We start from the raw sequence: 19,249 nt of genomic DNA, 5'->3' as shown, positions 1-19,249 counted from the left end.
CTCCTTCACCCTGAAAGATCACTCCCTAAGGTGACCAGCCGTGGGAGTGTGCCATTTGGGTTTATCTAAGACACTGCTTCCTCTTCTTCCATGGTACTTCTCCCTGATCTCAAGTCGGTGAAAATAAAATTCCGGTTTGTGATTTTTAAAAAGAAGAGATATAGTAGGCACTGCGCTGGCTGCTTTCATGCGTGGTATCTCATTTGTATCCAGACATTTCTAAAATGAAAGCATCAGCATGTTTTATCAATGATTGTGCTTTCTATGGGGGAAAAAAAGATGGTTTTGCTTCAGTATATGACATTTGACAACAATATGAAAAGCTTTTTAGGTTTTTAAAAAATTTATTTAACTATCTAATGAAGTTATTGAAAACACCCAAAGCTCTGAGGAAAATTTATTTCCTTTAAAAATGTAATATTTTAACTATACATGAATACCAGAAAAATCATCATGAGTCTAGTCACCAACCGAAAGGGGAAAAGTTCAGAATAAAATGGGGACATTTCAGGGACAACTCTAAGTTTCCACCTGGAATCAAGGCAGAACATAACTAAATGTTGGATTTGTCTAGGAGTTTGGGACGGGAAGATGGAAGTCACGGCATTCTCACAATTGTGGTTGTTATTAAGAGTTGCCAAGGTGGTTCTGACTCATAGTCACCCTGTATAGGGTTTCTGAGGAGTGGCTGATGAGCTTGAACCACCGATTTTGCAATTCAAATCAATTTTGCAGCCCAGCATATTAACCCATAGCGCCACACCAGGACTCCTATTCTAACAAGAGAATTGCAAAAATGGGAAGTTCAGTCATACTAAATAGCTTTCTGTTGGACCAAATAGTTTTGTTGGGGATTATAAAACAAGTATCTAGCTCAATCGCTATTGATAGTTTAAATCAATCATATGATACATTATTTATGAGGAGATCTGGTAGCGTAGTGGTTACGAATCAGGCTGCCAACCTTAAGGTCAGCAATTCAAAACTAACAGCTGCTCCGCAGGAGAAAGATGAGACATTCTGCTCCCGTAAAGATTTACAGCCTCGGAAACCCTGTACAGGGTTGCTGCGAGTTGGAACCAGCTCCACGGCACATAACAACAACAACATTATTTATATGGAGGACTGCATGGTGCCTTACTTTCCCATTGTCTAATTTTTCTAAAAAATGAAAGTAATACTGTCTAACGCTACCACTCTAGGGTACCGCTCTCAGGTAGCAACTCTGGTGGTCTGTATCACCCCCAAAAGGTTACTGTGAGGATGAGACAGTATAATGTCCCTGAAGTACTTAGCACATTTGACGGGCTCAATGGAGCCCCAGGGTGGTGCAAACTTGTTTGACTGCTAACCAAAAGTGCAAAAGTTCAAGTTCACTCAGAGGCACCTCAGAATCACTCAGAGGCCTTGTGATCTACTTCTGAAACCCAGTCATTGAAAATCCACCTCTGACTCAAGGGCAACTGGTTGATTTTAAGTGCTTGGTACTGTTAAAGCCTTTTTCCAGAGTCATCATTTCAAAATTAAAATATAAAATTAGAAAACAAGTTTGGTAAAAAGTACCAGTATATTGCTTCATGACTTGTTAGCTGTAACATCTATTTTTAGCTCTGGTAGCGTAATGGTTACGAATCAGGCTGCTAACCTCAAAGACGGCAGTTCGAAACTACCAGTGGTTCCACAGGAGAAAGATGAGGCTTTCTGCTCTCATAAAGATTTATAGTCTCAGAAACCCTGTCTAGGGTCACTATGAGTTGGAACCGACTCCACGGTACTTAACGACAACAACAACACATACATAAAATATAAAATTTACTTTCCTAGCTACTGGCAGGGGTGGGGGATACGTATATAAACCTAAGAAGCAGAACTAAAGTATTTAAAAGAAGACCACCAAAATACTAGCTGAATAGCGTCTCAGGATCAGATTCATAATAGGTATTTTAATATGAAAGTTGTCCTGAAATTCTGTTGAATCTGAATATATCAATTTATTTCAGAGAATACTGCATTAGGGAAAATTTATATATATGAGTTTTTGTTAAGTGCCATTGAGTCAGTTCCTACCCATAGGGGCCCTGTATACAGTTTCTGAGGAGCGACTGGTTAACTTGAACCGGCGACCTTGTGGTTCAAATGACTTGCAGTCCAGTGCATTAAACCACAGTACCACACTGAACTCTCTATATAATATGAGAGAGAAGTCAAATATAAGAATTTGGAAAGCATTACGATTAGTTGTTCAATCTCATTCCAAAAGTGGAATACGACAAACAACTTTTTAAGCCTAAACTGGGAGATATCTTATTAGTAATACTTAAAAGGGGTATTTAATAGAAATTTTCAGGATTACTTTTGTACAAACATTAGATGTCCTCTCTCTTTGATGAATCTGTTGGATTCCCCAAGTTATTCTGCTATTTTGTTTCTTGTCCTGACTTTATAGATGTCCTTACCTTGTCACAAATTTGATATTCAGTATATGGTTTACTGTTTTCCCATCTGTCCGCTAAACTGATATTATTGCTTTTTTCTTATAGCTCTAAATGACTTCTGATCCTAACATATGGTTTGTGTAAGTAAGCACATCTGTACATGCATCACTTGATGGAAAACAGCACAGAAAACAGCAGCAACCCATCTATTGCATATTCATCTTGCATATGCCAAGTTCTCTGTCTTTATAACCCCAAACACATGGCATACAGAGAGACAAAAATCCTCATAGCAACCCACAGGAAGTACTTTACATGAACACTCATTTATTAACAGCAACCCAATTCAATAGCCAACACTACCCTTTTTTAGATTATATCTTTTGTAGGGAATTGTTATTTTTTTCTTACCATGATAAATCGTATTTATATAGCAAAGCACTTGCCAGTGCATCATTTTTTGCACATACAATCCAGTGAAATTAGTCATAATCATCTTGTTGTTCAACCAATACCACTTTCTGTTTCCAAATTTTTAGTTTACCTTTAACAGAAGCTCGTAAGGAGCTCTGGTAGCGTAGTGGTTACAAATCGGGCTGCGGGCAGCAAGGTCAGCAGTTCGAAACTACCAGAAGTTCCACGGGAGACAGAGGAGGCTTTTTGCTCCCATAAAGATTTACAGCCTCAGAAACCCTGTACAGGGTCGCTAAGAGTCGGAACCGACTCCACGGCACATAACAACAACAACAACAGAAGCTCGTAGGATAAGCACTGGGCTGCTAATCAAAAGGTGGAGGTTCAAACCTACTAGCTGCTCCTTGGAAAGCCTACACAGGGTTGTTGTTAACCAACTCAATGGCACTTAACAGCAATAAAGTTCCATTGTGGCTATATGCCACATTTTGTTGATCCCTTCATCTTTTGATGGACAATTAAGCTGTTTCTACTTTTTAGCTATACTTTTTAGAACAGTATTACATTTTACAGATGGGGAAAAAAAACCCCAAAACTGGAGGCTGAGAAAACTTGAAGAATTTGCCTAGGCTACACAGCAGCTAAAGAAGAGCCAGAACTTGTCTCAGTAGATGCCAGGTAGTAATCCTAATCACTAGAATATAATTCAAATCCCAAATCTGAGCTACACTCTTGAAATGCTGTCCCTTATTTTATTCAAGCAAGCAGAAGATGATCAGTGATATTTAGTCATTTTTAAGATTGGTGTTACAGGGTTGTCTGTGTGTGTGTTATCAGAATGCAGAAGAGCGCTGGTATGGCAGTGGTTAAAGCTCCTGATGGTTAACCAAATTGCTGGCATTTCATTCCTAGTGAGGACATGAGGCAGTCTGCTTTTGTAGATCTGTTGCCTTGGAAACTCCCTGGGGCAGCTGTACTCTGTCGGGCCTCTGGGATTACTATGAGTTGGCAGTGGGTTTTGGTTATCAGTAGACAGCATTTTAAGGAGCTCTGGTAGCATAGTGGTTACGAATCGGGCTGCGAGCCGCAAGGTCAGCAGTTCGAAACTACCAGCTGTTCCGCGGGAGAAAGATGAGGCTTTCTGCTCCCGTAAAGATTTACAGCCTTGAAACCCTGTACAGGGTCACTATGAGTCGGAACCGACTCCACGGCACATAACAACATACAGCATTTTGAATACATTCTAGCACCAGATAAAGAGGCTGACCTTCCTTTTCTAAAGGATCCCTGGTAGCATAATGGATTACCAGCTGAGCTGCTAATTGCAAGGTCAGTGGTTCGAAACTACCAGTTGAAAGATGAAGCTTTCTGCTCTCATAAAGATTTATAGTCTCAGAAACCCTATACAGGGTCACTACGAGTTGGGACCAACTCAGTGGTACACCACCATACCTTTTCTGTTCATTCATACACATTTTTTAAATGCTTCTTCTGATCCACCAAACTGATTTTACTTGATTAAAATGCATGAACTATTATCAAAAGCAGTTTATAGATTTCTTTTGTTTGGAATTTGAATAATGAATTCTAACTCATTGGTTAAATACAGAGCTCCTTAGCGATTATTCTGGAAGTGTAGTGGTTATGAGTTGGGCTGCTAACCTCAAGGTCAGCGGTTCGAAACTACCAGCCATTACAGGAGCGGAAAGATGCAGCTTTCTGCTCCCGTAAAGATTTACAGCTTTGGAAACCCCATACAGGGTTGCTATGAGTCGGAACCGACTCCATGGCACGTAACCACCACCACCACCAAACTCAACCAAGCCCTCAAACCTTTGGTTCTCCCCAAAGCAAAATGAGAATGCATGGTGAAGACTCTATTATATTACCTGCAAGGGGGGATACGTTGACTTGTATTCATATCACACTTTGGAACCAAGATGGTACAAGCAAAAAACATGAGGTATTTGTAACAGTTGGTTTGAACAAGTGCCGGGAAAAGAGAGGACTCCCAGCTGATGGAAGCTTCCTTCTGCGTCCTGTGGCCAAGGTAATTTGGATAATGTGTATGGTTGTAAGGCAAATTCATGCAGAGCTCCAGCGTAATTGGTTCACATTGACCTAGCAAGACAACATACATACAGATATAGATGCATTTTAAAGTTCACATATACACCTTTTTTAAAAAGAAATAGTCTATCTTATTTTCTTTCTTTAAAGTAGCTCAGATTACCATATAAACAGTATATAGCATTTCTTTGGGATATATAAAAAAATACATTTTCAGTGAGGTGCCACGACAAACCAAGATTCATCTCTGAATAATATAAAGCTTCTAGCAAATTACTATTCATCTCTGTATGTAAAGCAGCTAACACAGTAGCTGGCATGCCTGTTTTGAAAATCTCTTTTTTCCTATGGCCCAATGTATCTGAAAGTGACTCTTTTATGATACTTTTTATTCTCTTCAATTCACCATCTTTTTCCGATTTATTCATTACTCCTAAGTTAGTATGGTGCCCTGGTGTGGCACCATGGGTTAATGTGCTGGACTACAAGGTCAATTTGAATCCCAAGGTTGGCAGTTTAAGCTCATCAGCCATTCCTTAGAAACCCTATACAGGGCCGTTATGAGTCAGAACCTACTCGGAGGCACTTAACAACAACAAGTTAGTATATTCCCTGCCATCTTTACATCATTGAAAAGAAATCTGTGTATTTGGTTAAATAGGCAATTAGATAATTCTTTTCTATACATTTTATTGTTGATCAGTGAAGTTAAAATAAGGCTAGAAAATGTCAAGTTAAGAGAAGACTGAGTTTGGGTACCACGAGCCAATGAGATACAATATAAGTCTTTACCATGGCATGCAAAGCTACTTCAGAATCCAAATGGAGCCTAATTTCCCAACATTATTGCCTATTTTATGACCAGCACTGACTATTGTTCAGTGCCAACACCAGATATTTTCAGAATCCAAGGAGATATGTACTCTTTAGAAAAATCAATCATATGATATCAAAACGGTAACATTTGCCCTAGTATAAAGCTCAGAAGACAGGGAGGAATAGGAAAGGAGGAGGAATGGAAAGAGTGAACATAGAAAGGAAGTGGGAGGAATGAGGCTACATTGTGGGAATTGAAATCAATGTCATGAAGCAAAATGTGCAAGAATTGTTGGGTGGAAGTAATTTTTCTCCACAAACTCTCATCTAATACCCATTAAAATGTTGTTATTTTCAGTGAATGGTGTGACTTTGAACATCCTGTGTGCTCACTGTTCTTTTCTTGGTATACTGGGGATCATGCTTCTGGCTGCCAGGTACACCAGCACCCACTCACTACCTGAAATGGTCCTTTCCCATTCTCTCCACCAAACTAACTACTCTTGACCAGCAGGACTCAGCACAAATTCTCTTCCAAATCCCTCTAGCCTAATCACTCTTCCCGCACCCACGTCGTGAGTTGTGAATATCTCATGAAAATCACAGCATCTTATTAAGCATATTCCTGTCAGACACTCCTTGCACACTACTTGTGTTTTCTTTATTTGCTGTTATTGTTAAGTGCCATCCCATAGTGACCCTATATAGGGTTTCCAAGGAGCAGCTAGTGAGCTTGAACTGCTGACTTTGCAGTTCAAACGGCTCTGCTGTCTGGCGCATTAGCCCACAGTACCACACCAAGACTCATTGCTTTATTTATGTATTGGTAAATGATGGAATTGCAAAACTAATGAAAATGATAGCCCCTGTCATTGAGAAATTCCACAATCTTGGGATGAAGAAAGACCTAGTCTTCCTTTCCTTGTGGGTGTTGTTGTTAAGTGGGTAACACTGATGTTGTTAAGGGCTGCCAAATCGGTTCTAACTCACAGTGATCCTGTATAGCTCTTCTGAGGAGCAGCTACAAGGTTTGAACTGCTGACCTTGTGCTTAGCATCCAGTGCTTATCCTACAGTGCCACACCAAAGCACACCCACCATTTGCACCAGGACTCCTGATGTGGTGCTGTAGGATAAGCACTGGAATGTGCTTATCACTGGCTGCTACTTGGCTCCGTATACAGGGTCACTATGAGTGGGAACTGACTAGATGGCAGTTAACAAAAACAACTGTAGTTCTAGGGGAGTCCTGGTGTGGCATTATAGGGTAAGCACTAGACTTCAAGGCCAGTTTGAACTGTAAGACCAGTGGTTCAGACTCACCAGCGACTGCTTGGAAACCCTATACAGGAAACCCTATATCAGTTGGAACCGACTTGACGGTTCCAGGAATGGTACAAGAGTGGTTCCAAGAATCCAGTATTAACTTAAAACAACAGTGGTTCCAAGAATGCAAGATAAGCATAAGCTGCTGAACACAAGGCTGTTGATTCAAAAGCATCATTTGCTCCGGGAAACCCTATATAGGTTTGTTATGAGTTGAAACCGACCTGATGACAGATAACAAAAAAAGTAGTTCCATGAAGAAGCTAGGATAATGATACTGAGCAAAATGCTAGGAGCCAAAGGGACCAAGTGGAGCAAGAAGAACTCAGTAAGTCTTACAAGGAGAAACGGGGTCTGGGAAAGTATGAGGAAACATGGCTGAGAGACTTCGTGTTCCCTCTGTATTCCCTGAGGAAGATGCGCCACGTTCTGGGAAGTCAGAGAGGTAATCAAGCAAGTGTCTCAGTAGAATTAGCCCAGGCAGACCAAAGACTTCATGCCTTATTAAGAGTAATTATTCAAATTAAATTTAATTATTTGGTTAAGAAGTGGTATGCAAAATAGATTAGCAATAAGCAATAGGGTGAAATAATAAAACAGCTTTGAGACTACTTCTCAATTAAAACTATCTGTGGGCTTCTCAGCTATTATCTTTATAAACAGCCTGGAGCTTGCCATATTAAATGTGTCATACACAAAACTGAATAGAATTCAGTGCCCAGGGCAAGATGTAACCCACAAAAGTTGGCATCATCTTGAGGTTAAGAAGACAGATAAGGTACAGTATTGGTTCGGTTATCGCTTTCTTTCATTTTTGAAATAGATTGATTACACTTGCAAATTACAAATGAATTTGTGTTGCTCGCAACAACACAAATATGTATATAGACAAGGGTCATCTGCCCACTCCCCTTTCTTTCGCCATTCCTTAAAGCCAATAGACAGACTTGGATCCTTCCCTGTTTTTCACTTGGTCATATTTATGCATACAAGCGTTTACATACATAGATAAAAAGCCAAACTCATTGCAATCAAGTCAATTCCAACCCAAAGTGACCTACACAGCAGATCAGGATAGCCCCAGAGGTTCTCCAAGTCTGTCAATCTCCACAGAAGCAGACTGCTACAGCTTTCTCCCAAGGAGCGCTGATAGCTTTGAACTGCCAACATTTCTATTAGCCAAAAAGTACCACCAGGACTCCCTACAGGCATTGATAGGAGTTTTATTTACTTCTTGGCTTTTACCAGAGTAGACCTGTACTACCCCTATTACTGTTCAGTTTGTCTTTGTAAAGTGCCACCAGTCGGTTCAACTCATAGCGACCCTGTAGAGGATTTCCAAGGAGCGATTGGTGAGTTTGAATCACCAACCTGAGGTTAGCAGTCCAGTGATCATCCTACAGCGTCACACCAGGACTCCACAGTGTGCCTTTGTTACTCAATTATTTATCATGGTCCGCTTACAAGTCAGTAGCTACAGCTCCAATGATATTGTTTCCTAATGTCCTTAATATACAGATGCTGTTACTGTTGTTGTTATGTGTCGTCCAACCCCCTAGCGGCCCTATATTGGGTTTCTGAGAGTGGCTGGTGGGTTTGACCGTCTGCCTTGCAGTTACCAATCCAGTGTTCATCCTAAAGCACCACACCAATATACATATACTTTTACAAAAATTAAATTATTCACACACATTTTTAGTGTAATTGTTTTTCTTTGCATATGTCTTCCTTTCTGTCCCTCTACTACTCATCAACTGAAAATTTTAATACAGTATATTTCATTTAGATGATTAATAGAACGTAACACATGAATCATTTTTCTCTCTTTGGATCTATGGAGAGCATAGCACTTTTGATTTGGAATAAGATATAACTTTTAAGTGTTTCAGAGCTAATGGAGATAAAAAGAGTAATACATGGTCATATGTTATTCTGGAGATCTTTATTAAATCTGGTAAGGTTGATTGAATTTTGAATTGTACTCCTTCATAAGGAATTTTTCACAGAGCTCAAAGTAAGATAAACTCTGAAGATACCCATCAAACCCAAATTCTATGATTTATGGTATCAATAAGCTAGCTTTTTCATCTTAAGCATTAGATTCATTCAGCATCCAGATTTAGGACTGCCACTAGGGGGCGATGTCATCACAAACATGTGAGGAGGTTTAGCTGCCACAGGACTCCAGTTCAGTGAAAGTTTGAAGCAGTGCAGGATATAGATGAAGTTTTCATAAATAAATGTTAAAAGATGAAACGGACAGAACCTCGACAGTATTTCATCTTTCAAAGTCTGACATGAAAATTCTTAAACTCAACTCCAGGAGGGGGCTGCTAAGTAAATGACGTTATATTCTTGTAGTGATAGAATACTCTGATGCTCCAGGAAATCATGTATGAAATGATGGTAATTTACATGAGAAAATGTCACTTTTCTGCATCTAACAGCAAACATAACATTAAGCTGTTATGAATTTCTTATTATCAATATTATTTTAATCTTTTGATCCAAACTTTACAAAGGCTTGTTATATTTATTGCTTTTATTTTTTATTTAGTATATATGTTTAAGTTTATTTGTGTTTATTCTTTTCTCTTAAACGTTTTACTGTGAGTTGAGTGAAAGTTTACAGACAAGATTATCAGTTTTACATTTGACAAATCAAACAATGAAATCATTGTTTCATCTCAATGGTTGCATTCTCCTCCCTACAACAACAGTTATCCCGCTTCCTCCCTGTGCTTCCTAGTCCCATTCACCTGCCTTCCCATCCCTTCTCAACTTTGTCCTTAGGTCAATGTTGCCCTTTTGATTTTGAATGACTGACCATTTCATGGTGAGCATACCTCACTAGTGTTCTTTCCTTCCCCTTATATATCAATTTATTGTTGTTGTTAAGTTGAATCGATTTTAACTCATAGAGACCCAGTATAGGGTTTCCGAGGAATGGATGGTGAATTTGAACCGCTGATCTTGCCATTCAAACTGATCTTTCTATTGCTTGGCTGAAAATTGGGTCACGAGGGTGAGTTCCTTTCCAGAACGTTAGGATAGGCAAGGCCACAGTCTCGGGATCTTCCATTCTATTTCTGAGCAGTAAGCCCAGTCTTTTTTTTTTTTTTTGCAATTTTTAATTTTGTTCCACATTTTCTCCCACTGTGTCTGAGACCTTTCAGAACAGTTGGTAGTACTAGCCAGGCACCATCTAGTTCTTCTGGTCTCAGATTCATAGAGATTGACATGGTTCACATGTCCCATTAGTCCATTGAACGAATTGACTCCAAGTTTCTTCAATTCTTCTGCACATGGAGTGACCAATACTTGCACCTTAGATAGCCACTCATTAGCTTTTAAAATCTCAGACACTACTCACCAAAGTTGGATGCAGAACATTGTCTTTGTGGACTTTGCTATGCCAATTGACTATGATGTTTCCTGAAACTATGGTCCTGAGCAGCCAGGCCCAGGTGTTTGATAATATCTAAGAAGTTTTCATCATTTTGTACACTGTATGCTCTACCACATTCATTTGCAGCAAAGGTAAATACCCACGTACAAATTTCCTCTTTCAAATCCTTTTATATTTTTGTGCATGATCCACTCTTCCTCCCATACCGGTTCAGCCTGTGTATCTGTTCATGTACCTACCCATAAAACACAGTTGTTCCAACGTTGTGTATATAACCCTATTTACTTCTACTCCTTTTAGCCCTGACATACATCCCTGTGTCTTCACCTGTCTTCATCATTCTTCTGCCAGTATTTCTTTTCTTTCCATCCCCATCACCTGAGTTAACTTGTGTCTACCCGCTAGGAGTCCTGGTGTGGTTCTGTGAGCTAATGCATCAGACTGCAAAGTCATTTGAACTGCAAGGTCAGTGGTTCAAGCTTACCAGCTGTTCCTTGGAAACCCTATACAGGGTCACTATGAGTCAGAATAGACTCCACAACACTTAACAACAACAAAACCCTGTAGCCAATTAATTACGCTTCCTTCCCTCCCACCCCTAGTAACCATCAAAGAATGTTTCTTTTAGCATGAAAACATTTTTTTTTAATTTTTTAAAAATAGTAATGTCATGCTTGCAATATTTGTCTTTTTTGTGATTGACTAATTTCACTGAGCATAATATCCTCCAGGTTTATCCATGCTATAAGGTGTTTTGTAGGTTTACTGTTATTCTTCAATGTTGCATAGTATTATATTGTATATCTGTAGCAAAGTCTGTTTATTCATTCTTTCACTGACGACACATCAGCTGTTTCCATCTTTTTGCTATTGTGAATAGTGCTACAATGAACATTTCTTGTGGATATATACAAAGTTGAGGAATTGCTGGGCCACACAGTGTTTCTAACTTTGTGAGGATGTGCAATACTGCTTTTTTACAATGATTGTACCATTTTACTAACAATGTAGATGGGTCCCTGTCTCTCCACACACTTGCCAGTGTTTGTTGTCCTCTGTTTTGTTTTTGTTTGTTTTTTTAACTTTGCTATTAATACAGTATTTTGTTGCTGCTTTGATTTGTATCTATCTAATTACAAAAATCCTCACCACTGGACCAGTAAACAACATTCTTATCAACAGAGAAAAGATTGAAGTTGTCAAGGACTTCATTCTTCTTGGATCAACTATCAACACTCATGGAAACAGCTGTCAAGAAATCAAACAACCTGTTGCATTAGGCAAATCTGCTACACAAGACCTTTTTAAAATGTTGAAGAACAAAGATGTCAGCTTGAAGACTAAGGTGCGCCTGACCCCAAGCCATGATATTTTCAATAACCTCATATGCATGCGAAAGCTGGACAGTGAATAAGGAAGACCATAGAAGAATTGATGCTTTTGAGTTGTGGTGTTGGAGGAGAATATTGAAAGTGCCATGGGCTACCAAAAGAACCAACAGATCTGTGTTGGAAGAAGTGCAGCCAGAGTGCTCCTTGGAGGCCAGGATGGTCAAACTTCATCTCTCATACTTCAGACATATTGTCAGGAGGGATCAGTCGCTGGAGAAGGATATCATGTTTGGTAAGGTGGAGGGTCAGAGAAAAAGAGGAAGACCCCCAGCAAGATGGATTGGCCAAGTGTCAGCATCAATGGACTCAAGCGTGGCAACAACAGTGAGGTTGGCCCAGGATCAGGCAGTGTTCCATTCTGCTGTGCATAAGGTCGCTATGAGTCAGTACCGACTTGATGGCACCTAACAACAACACCAATGGCCAGTGACAGTAAACACTTCTTCATATGTTGCTGACTACATGAATGTCTTCTTTGGTGAATTGTCTGTTCATGTCCTTGGCCCGTTTTTTGTTGTTGCTGAGTTGTTTGTTTTTTTCTTGTAGAGGTGTTGTAGTTTTCTATGAATTGTAGAGATTAGTCCCTTGTTAGATTTGTCATTGCAATAAAAAAAAAATTCCCATCACATTTATTCTTATAAGAAAGAGAACTTTGCCAGACATTCTAGAAGCCTCTCTATGTACTCTGTCCCATCTCAACTTTCTCCTTTTCCCCAAAGTAGCCACTGTATTCCATAGTTATCACTATCCTGTTCTTCTTTCTAGTTTTATTACTTGAATGTGCAAAGCCAAGGTTACTATAGTTTATATTTGTCCACTTGTTAAAATGTGCTTCGTCTCTTAAGTCTTTTATAACTAACAGCCGTCATCATCTTATTATCATTTTAAAATAATTTAACTGTTGAAGAACCCAGAGATTTGACCAGTACAGCGTGTCAGAGTTGGGATGATTTGTTGCACCTGAGGTTAAACATGCTTCTCTGTCTTCTCTGTTGTCTGAAAATTGGCCACCAGATCCAGAGTGTTGATCAGGTTTCCTGCCTTTGGCAAGAGTACAGGTGGCTGTGGTGTTCTTTCATCAGGAGGCACTTCATGTCTGGTTTCTCTCTTTTTGTGATTCCATCACCTGTAGTTGCTAAGTCCCTTGGCACATTAATTCACTGCGTGCTACAAAACAGTGATATTCTAGTTCAGTCACTTGTTTTTCACTTATCAGGTAGCAACAAATCCTGGTTTAGCACTTTTGGATAAGAGGTGAGCTGGTAATCAAAGGTTCTGTAGTTGAACCCACCAGCTGCTCTCAGAAGACTTCTACAAGGTCACTGTGAGTTGGAACCAACTCAATGAAACACAACAATGAAAATAGCAACAAGTCTTTAAAAAGAGATAATTTCTCTCATCTACTATTTGCTTCCCCAATGGTAAAACCCCAAACCTAATCCATTGCCACCAAGTACAGTCTGACTCATAGGAGCCCTGTATAGGGCTTTCGAGACTACAAATCTTTAAGGGACTAAATAGCCTCTACTTTCTCCCACGGAGCCCTTGGTGGCTTTGAACTGACCTTGTGTTTAGTAGTCCAGTGCTAATCCTAACCATGATAGTAAAGTTTTTATGTCAAGTTGATTGGGCCAATGGTTTGGCAGTTAAGATGTAGTAATGCCCATGACAATATTTGCTGTAAGCAGCTAATCAACTGAAAGGAAACTTCCTCAGGGCGTGATCTGCTTCCAATACATCAGACCCTTGTGCAACGCTAGCTTGTTCTCTGCTGAGTCTGGCTCTTGCATCTAGCTTGTCCTCCAACCTCTGGTTCTTTGGAAACCCTATACAGGGTATCTCTGTGTCAGAACTGACTCAAAGGCACTTAATAACAATGACAACAAGCAATGTTACGGAAGCACGGTGGCTCTGTAGGATAAATACTGGACTGTGAACCATAAGTTCGACAGTTTGAGCTCACAAGCTGCTCTGCAGAAGAAAGATGAGGTTTTCTAACCCCCCCCCCCAAGAGATAAAACCTTGGAAACCCTATACAGGATCACTATGAATAGGTACCACTTGAACTACATACACTTAATAACAACAATATCAATCAGCATTATATATATTTAACTAGTTTACACCTCAAAACGGTTTGTCTTAATGCACAGCTATATCTACTTGAACTGTTCTCTCATATTGGAAATGAAGAAGGAGTTGGGCATTAATGGTTTCAGACAAGTTGTTAAGTGCTCAAGAAAACAAAACAAAACAAATTTGTGTTTTCACTGGCTGCCTCCCACAAACCCTCCTCAGCTACTTTCTTCATTCCTTGAGACTCCCTGACAGTTACAGGGCACGCTGCTGGTGAGCTCTCCACAGACTGAGAAAGGTCACCAAGTAAAACTAGGACCTGAGTCAAAGCAGCAGATTCAAACATTTGAGCCTTTCCTCATCCCAACTTCCAATGACCTTAGAGAAGATGATGTTAACAAAAAGGAGTACCACTTGTCAACCGAAAGCTAGCCACAAGCTGATGGTAAGGCCAAAAAAAAAAGTATTATTAATATAAAAAGTAATAGAAATGAGTATAATATAAAAGCAGAACCCAGGAGTAAGAAATCTTGCTACAAATCAGCATCTTTGAGGATTTTCTGGTTCATTTAATATCATAGTTCTACCACTCTCCCTTCTACCTACTTGCAAAAGTTTCTGCTCCTAAATGCTGATTTAGGGAAAGCCATCTGCTAACACCATTTGGAGCTATTACACTGTCACTGAAACTCATTAACATACTATTCAAGACCATCAGAAATCAGCAAAGTTCCTGAAAAGGTGAGGATACATTTTATTAAAAGGACAGATTGTCAAGTTCTATGTGGCATGAGCTTTATGTTTGCTTTTTGGATGGTTTTCATTTATGAAACTGTCCTGTAAGTAGAAAGAAAGATAGCATCTGCTTGCAGAGGGAGCCAAGAAAATAATATATATAGGAGCTGATGTTGAGTTGAAAGTAATGGTAGTTATTAAACAATGTGGATTTATAGCCCATTCCCAAGGACACATTTGTTTCTGATTTAAGTTAATGAAGACCATTTTGTTTCTGTTCAGCTACCACATGCAACCTTTAGTAAAGAAAAGGAAAAACTGGTATACTTTTTTGGAGGGATTCCAAACTTTATTATTTTAAAGTACTTGGGAAAGAAAAAAACGAAAGGCATGTCCCGATGCAATGACTGCATTTGTCAGCTGTGGTACTTACTACAATTATTTGGACCATTGTTTGGGTCACAGAGAGAGCTACCACCACATGAAGCAAGGCAGGAATTGTAGAGGCATCTTTGGTCTCCTTCTTGACATGGGGTCTGACCTACTAGGGGAGAAACACACATTCACTTTCATCATCTGTAAACTCCTTAGACTGTGGTCTAAAGGACCAAGAATGTCTGGTAGAGCTGAATAATGGCACCTCTGTAGTTTCTTCCACATTACTGAACTCATGTTGAATAGGTACTTTCTGGATTAATTTTTCTGGCAACTTAATACAAAAGTTATTCCTAAAGAATTCTGTAGGACTGAAAAAATAAGTTGTTGGTATATATATATATATATATAGTTCTGGTGTGGCGCTGTGGGTTAATACGCCAGGTTGCAAAACCATTTGTACTGCAAGGTCGGCGGTTCAAGCTCACCAGTCACTCCTTGGAAACTCTATGCAGGGCTGCTATGGGTCAGAACTGACTCAATGGTACTTAAGAACAACAACAAGTATATATATACTTGTTGTTAAGAACCATGAAGTTGGTTCTGAATCATAGCAACCCTGGACAGTGTTTCCAAAGTTGTAAATCTTTACAGGAGCTAAAAGCCTCATCTTGCTCCAGCAGAATGGGTAAATCTTTACGGGAGCTGAAAGCCAGGTAACTACGGCTGGTAGTTTCAAACTGCCGACCTTGAGGTTAGCAGCCCAATTCATAACCATACACTACAAGAGCTCCTTTATAATATATATATGTATTGGTTGTTGATACTTTTAATGGGCACAAAACATGAATTCACCATGAGTTAGAGCCGAGTCATGGCAGCTGACAACAAACACAATTGTTGTTGTTGTTGTTGTTAAGTGTCTTTGAGTTGGTTCCAACTCCTAGTGACCCTGTACAGGATTTCCAAGGAATGACTGGTGAGTTTGAACCACCAACCTTATGGTTAACAGGCTAGTTCTTAGCATACATAGTAAGAAAAGAGGTTTTGTCATTTATAGTGGGAGAAAAAACAAAATGATGTTTTATTTTTACATGAATGCATAACTTAATTAAAATAAATCCAAGTGATTTGAAGAAGACAGCAATACAAAGATCTTGGAATTGTGAATTATTTAACATTGTTTTAGACTCACCAGCTCCCAACTCTAGTCTTTTCCCTAAGGAAAATACTTTCTGTAATAATAAATAGGTATCAACACTAATTCAAAAAGAATAGTCTGTCATGGTACATGTCTTATACAGCTGTTATCAATATTTCTGCATGTCCTTGGAAAGGATCATCGGCCTAGCTGTGATGACCTGAGAGTTGGATTACTTATTTCCAAATGAATGACAGCAGGAACATCAGCCTTTGCCATAATGGCTTTTCCTTAAGGTATTTGGAGAGGAAACTGCTTTTCCCATCGATTTTCCTGGTCATTTGTAGATTAGATGGATAAGGTAATAAATTGCTGCCCATTTTTTTTCTAGCTCTCCCAATTATAGTCAATTACTTTCAGACATATCATTTATAATCTAGAAAATCTTGTCAGTTATTTCTAAGTATAAATAACCATATGTATATATGTATATTAGTTATCTATGGATTCTAAGACATTGTTTGAAACATCTTCCTTTCCACTACTATTAAAGAGCAATACTATATATTAGAGCCTTGAAAAAATTGCAAAAACAATGTTGTATTTCTTTTATTTTTTGAAAGAAGGCTCCAATTTTTTCTCAAGGCAATCAGTAACCAGTTGCTGTGGAGATGACTCAGACTCATAGTGCCCCCAAGTGTATCACAGTAGAACTGTGATTCACAGAGTTGATTTTTTTCAGGGGTAAATGGCCAGACAATTCTCCCAAGGCACATCTAGATGGGGTCAAACTTCTCAACATTGGGTTAGCAGCTAAGTGCATTAACTACTTGCACTACCTAGCAACCCCTTCTCAAGGCAAGACCAGCTAATTTCCAGGAGTAGATTCCTAAGGAAATTTTTATGATACAATATTCAGCATTTTAACAGATATTAAGTGCCCACTATATGACAGCCCCCAACGAGATGGGTTGGCCAAGTGGCAGCATCAATGGACTCAAGCGTGGCAACAGTAGTGAGGTTGGACCAGGATAGGGCAGTGTTTCGTTCTACTGTGCATAAGGTTGCTATGGGTCAGTGCCAACTCGATGGCACCTAACAACAACAACAACAACATATGATAGCAGGGGACTCCTGGTGTGGTGCTGTAGGATCACACTGTACTGTGAACCACAAAGTCGCCAGTTCAAACCCACCAGCTGCTTCTTGGAAAGCTTCAGACGACTCCTCAGAGTCGACTCTGTGACACTTAACAACAACAGCACATGACAACAGGAGTCCTGGCATGGTGCCGTAGGGTCAGCACTGGACTGCTAACCAAAAGGTTGGCCATTCAAACCCACCAGCTACTCCTTGGAAATCCTATACAGGGTCACTATGAGTCGGAAGCAACTCAGTGACACTCCAGAACATGTAGCAAGTAGTTCTGGAGCTTCAGTGGTTAAAGCACTTTGCTGCTAACTGAAAAGTTTGTGGTTTGATCCCACCACTGGCTCCATGGGAAAAAGATTACAGCCTTAGAAACTCTCTGGGGGCCATTCTCTGCTGCCCAAAGGGTCACTCTAAACTGGAAATGACTCAATGGTAGTCAATGGGTTTGGCGTCTATGGCGGCACCTCCAATGAAAGTCCTACTGATCTAACTTCCAAAAGTCCAACATAGAAAACTCAATGGCGTGCAGTTCTAGTATGACACACCGGGGTCGCTATGAGTCAGAACTGACTTCACAGCAACTTGTGTGTGTGTGTGTGTGTGACTTGTTTTGTTTTGTGACAAGTACTGGGCTAGGCACTGAGTATTAAAAGACAAAAGGGCATGATACCATCTATGAAGAAAATTCAACTCTAATACGGCTGTTGTCAGGAACAAAACTTCATAGTGCTGTGTGATCACTGTTCTCATGAAGGTTGTATAACAATCAGCAGCGGAAGCAAAATGAAGGTAGTAAGGGAAAACTTCCTGAAGGCAGTTTCTGGGCACATAGGGTAGTTGGAATGAAGGAGAAAGATGAGTTTCCCAAACAGAAAATTATTGTTGTTGTTGTTGTTCTTAAGTGCCACTGAGTCGGTACCAACTCATAGTGACCCAATGCACAACAGAACTAAACACTGCCCGATCCTGGGATTCTAAAGTCTGGAGGTAGGAAAGTACACAGGTCAAAATCACTGGAGCTTAAAACACTCAGAACGAGGGAGTGAGGAAGATTGAGCTAATAGGATGAGAGAGTCTGAAGAATCTAGGGCCTAATAGATTATTAATAGGACCCAATGTCTTGGGGGAAGGAAGGGTCTCTGGATGGTATAAATGGTTAATATTCGGCTGCTAACCAAAAGTCTGTACTTTCCATTCAAGTCTACCCAGAAGCCTGGTAAGAAACATTTGATGATCTACTTCTAAAAGTCATTGAAACTCCTACTAAGCACAATTCTACTCTGACTCATGGGAGTCACCTGCACCACAACTCTTTTAAAGCCTCGGAAGAATGGTCCCTGCATGCTTCCCCAGCCTTATCTAGTAGAATGTCGGTATTGACCAGTATTTGGGGCAAGCTGTATGACACCACAGTACGACAAAGTGAGTCAGGTGGTGGAGTGTGTATTAACTCCATAGTTCACAGGAGTCAAATCAATTACATCTGTGGACATTGGCTCTGGAGAAGCTCAAATCATCAATCAGAATTGATTGTGGTACTATAGGATAAACACTCAACTGCAAGTTGGTTTGAATTGCAAGATTGGTGGTTCAAACTTACCAGCTGCTCCATGGAAACCCTATACAGCATCACAATGGGTCTGAACTAACTTGATGACACTCAACAACTACAACATACTGCACTGGACCAAAAAGTCGATTTGAACTGAAAGGTCAGTGGTTCAAACCCACCAGCCACTCCTTGGAAATCCTATACTGGGCTGCTATGAGCCAGAACTGATTCAATGGCACTTAACAATAGCAACAAACAACAACAGCATGCTGAATTCACGAGAGTAAATAAAAACACAAAGATGCTAGAATTTTACTTCTTTGAACATTTTATCATATGGCTTTCTTATATCTCATAT

General features: G+C 39.8%; 1 protein-coding gene across 1 annotated transcript in view; it reads right to left on the bottom strand.

Moving 5' to 3' along the window:
* The window catches only part of CORIN (corin, serine peptidase), a 342,333-nt gene that overhangs the window by 97,761 nt on the left and 225,323 nt on the right, over positions 1–19,249 (bottom strand). Inside the window, exons 8-9 of the mRNA XM_006872676.1 lie at positions 15,105–15,215; positions 4,739–4,970 (exon numbers count right to left, since the gene is read on the bottom strand). Coding sequence (XP_006872738.1) covers positions 4,739–4,970; positions 15,105–15,215 — 343 coding nt within the window. The remainder of the gene's footprint in view (positions 1–4,738; positions 4,971–15,104; positions 15,216–19,249) is intronic.

This window comes from Chrysochloris asiatica, unplaced genomic scaffold (genome assembly GCF_000296735.1).
Source record: "Chrysochloris asiatica unplaced genomic scaffold, ChrAsi1.0 scaffold00209, whole genome shotgun sequence".
In the NCBI taxonomy this organism is placed as follows: Eukaryota; Metazoa; Chordata; class Mammalia; order Afrosoricida; family Chrysochloridae; genus Chrysochloris; species Chrysochloris asiatica.
Note: the sequence above shows the minus strand (reverse complement) of the source record. Positions and strands in the feature narration are given on the sequence as shown.